The sequence below is a fragment of the Sesamum indicum genome, linkage group LG3 (assembly GCF_000512975.1).
Source record: "Sesamum indicum cultivar Zhongzhi No. 13 linkage group LG3, S_indicum_v1.0, whole genome shotgun sequence".
NCBI classification, from domain to species: domain Eukaryota; kingdom Viridiplantae; phylum Streptophyta; class Magnoliopsida; order Lamiales; family Pedaliaceae; genus Sesamum; species Sesamum indicum.
The window spans coordinates 7,250,683-7,253,657 of NC_026147.1; the positions used below are offsets into that span (position 1 = coordinate 7,250,683).

Here is a 2,975-nt window from a genome sequence, read left to right on the forward strand (position 1 = left end):
AGGAGCCCCCCCAAAGCCCCCCCCCCCCCCCCCCACAAAAAAAGAAAAAAAGAAAAATAGAAGATAAAAATGATAACATAAAAATAATGACAGATAGGTAAATCGTAATGTATGTGCATCTGTCCACTTCTTACATCTGATATTTTGAATATATCAAAAAGATCATCTGTGATCTACAAACATTAAATTAATCTTGTTTAGCTTTAGAATCACCTCATGTATTTGGGGCCTTTCTTTTGTGTTTATGCTGGCATTATTCTTGATCTGGAAACTAGTTTTATTAAAACTTCTGTCGTACAAGTCCTACGAGTCTCTACCTCCATAGCTACCGGCCTGCTTGTATAACCTTCTTCCCTTTGCAATACTGACAGATGGGTTTCAAATGGATTTTTGTACTGTCACTCGCACTTCTCCAGGCCGGGTATTACAGACGCTTGAAATGGTCAGTTTTCAAGTCCAGAAAGTTGGTTCTTGACGTAGTCAACTGAAACTTGAAGTTTTCTTACACCATGGAGTTGATACGAGAAGTATTGTTTTACTTAATTGGCTTGTACTTAATAAAAAATTTAACCACCTTATAACTAATGTATGATGCAAATTTCTGTAAGGAGTCCAACTAGTATTTCTTCCAAGGAAAGATTAGTCGTGTCATCATGAGAGTTATGTATTATGCACTTGTGTCCTGATAAAGTTGCAACTTCGTAATTTTATGTTCCAAATGTTCTGAATTTAGCTTGCTTTGTTCCTCCCGTTGAAGGTTTATGCATTTGCCAGATTTCACTGCCTCAAGAAGGTTGTGGTGGGATATGAATGTCATGTCTATGTATTTACTTTTAGCCAGGGGCAAACGATTTGCAAATCTGATGTTACTGCTTAAACCTGGATTTGAAAATAAATTACTGCCATTTGCGGAAGATAATGAACGATACATGTATCAACTATACTTAGTATCAGAAGAAATGAGTTTCAAATTCAGGGTAATTTACCAACATCAACTTTAAGTCCCACTCAGTGACCTCTGATATAACTTTCCAGACCACACAATTTGAAACTCATTTTACTAGACTAACAGAGAGCAGGTGGTTTTCAGCCCAGCAACTCTGTCTATTCTGTAAAGTCCTCATCGTCATCGGGAAGAGGCTGGTTCATTGCGGTCTTGAGTTCCTCTTCATGCCTGCAACGAGAGTTCAACACTGTACTTAGACTAACAATCATGATGTATCTATAATTAAAAGATGCCCAAATGAAAGAAATTTCAGAGAAGCTCAAAAATAAAGTACTATGTTTTATCTTACTTTAACTGTTCAACCAAATCAAATTGGACTTCCGGGGGAGCAAGTGCAGGCGACTCAACAAAGTATAAGTCAGGAGCCCTGCAGCAAGAGGATGTTTCTCATGAAAAAATCCATAAAAATAAGTAGTTGCCGGACGAGGGTATATCAACACTAAAAACTGTTACCAAAATTACCCTGCAAGTTTTCTAGCAAGATACAGGAAAGGCTTCTCGAAATTATAGTTGCTCTTTGCTGAGATCTCATAGTACTGGAGATTCTTCTTTCTATGGAAAGTGATCTGCTTTGCTTTGACCTGCCTGTTCTTTACATCAATCTTGTTCCCACATAATACAATTGGTATATTCTCACACACCCTAACAGTGACAGAAGAAGATTACTTAGTCAGGATTCTCTTGGCAGCTAATATTTAAGCAATACCGAGAATTTCTGAGAAGTACCTGCAAAGATCCCGATGCCATGTTGGGACATTCTTGTAGGTCAGACGTGCTGTTACATCAAACATTATAATCGCACAATTCCCGTGAATACTGCATGGATCAGATAAGAATTAAGTTGCATTAGTTTCATATTGATGCGGAGACAGAACCAGCATAAAAGTAAAGAGCCGAGAGTAATTGTTTTCTGGTAAAATGTCCTATCAGCATTCTGCTCATCAAGCTCCTACTCTTCTGATGTAATTTAACATATCAGGTTTCAAGAGTATAAATTCGTGAACAAGGAAACAGAGTCATATAACATCCTCATCCTAGAAGTGTTCAGAAGATTAACAATAGCATCAGGCAAATCTGCAATCTCGACCTTTTCGTTGGAAGGCCTATTCAACTAAATGCTCAAAACGCACTATAAGCTTGTCATAGCTAGAAAAACATATTCTTTTGCCCTTCATAACGCCAAGCAGGTGCAGCAGGGAAAAAAGAAAGATATTAATACCTAAGAAATTTGTCGACTGACTAAGCACAACTGGGGAGCTCTTCTTGATTGATCATTTAGTTGGTGTAACTTTTGCTTATGTTGCTTTTATGAAGATTTTCATCAGATATGGGGTTCGGGAAAAATAGCCAGCAGGTAGTGCAAGTATCTCACACCCTCAAAATATAGAGGCAGAAAATAGCTATGACAACATAATAATTATGAGAAAACCCACTAGCAACAATCAACAACAAAATAATCATGAGAAAACTTACTAGTAACCATCTCTGAGTCCTCCAAACTTTTCCTGCCCAGCAGTATCCCAACAGTAAAATCTTATCTTCCCAAAGTTTGTGAAGAAGTCAAGTGGATGCACTTCAACACCAATGGTGGCTGTAAATCCAAACAGAAGCACCAAATTCTCTTTTCAATCACTTGATTATCATTATACTCTTAAAACACACCAATAGACACACAGGTCACAATGGCCATAGCATGTGTAGATGCACAATCAAGCCAACATAAGTTTGTAGATGTATCTTCAGACCATTCACTTGCACGCAGCTGTTGTAGGTCAAAGTAAATTACCATGCAACCCCAGTACAACCTCAGGTATACGTGTCTGAGGTTAAATGCGTGATATGCACACGCAGTCACAGATACGTGCATCAACAAATTTATACTTCAATATGTGTAACAAAAGTTCATCACAATCAGAAGTCAGATCACTGAGAAACAAACACTTACGCTCGTATTTCTTCTCAAACTCTC

General features: G+C 37.9%; 2 protein-coding genes across 2 annotated transcripts in view; one reads left to right on the forward strand and one right to left on the reverse strand.

The window, feature by feature from the left end:
* Nucleotides 1-737, forward strand: part of LOC105157545 (cytochrome c1-2, heme protein, mitochondrial-like) — a gene marked incomplete in the record, with an annotated part of 4,009 nt that extends 3,272 nt beyond the window's left edge. The window contains 1 exon segment of the mRNA XM_020692790.1: nucleotides 372-737. Coding sequence (XP_020548449.1) covers nucleotides 372-488 — 117 coding nt within the window.
* LOC105157544 (GTP-binding nuclear protein Ran2-like) overlaps nucleotides 867-2,975 on the reverse strand; it is a gene marked incomplete in the record, with an annotated part of 2,475 nt that continues 366 nt past the window's right edge. Inside the window, 6 exon segments of the mRNA XM_011073953.2 lie at nucleotides 867-1,174; nucleotides 1,296-1,373; nucleotides 1,469-1,648; nucleotides 1,733-1,822; nucleotides 2,480-2,597; nucleotides 2,952-2,975. Of these exon segments, the coding sequence (XP_011072255.1) occupies nucleotides 1,105-1,174; nucleotides 1,296-1,373; nucleotides 1,469-1,648; nucleotides 1,733-1,822; nucleotides 2,480-2,597; nucleotides 2,952-2,975 (560 nt within the window).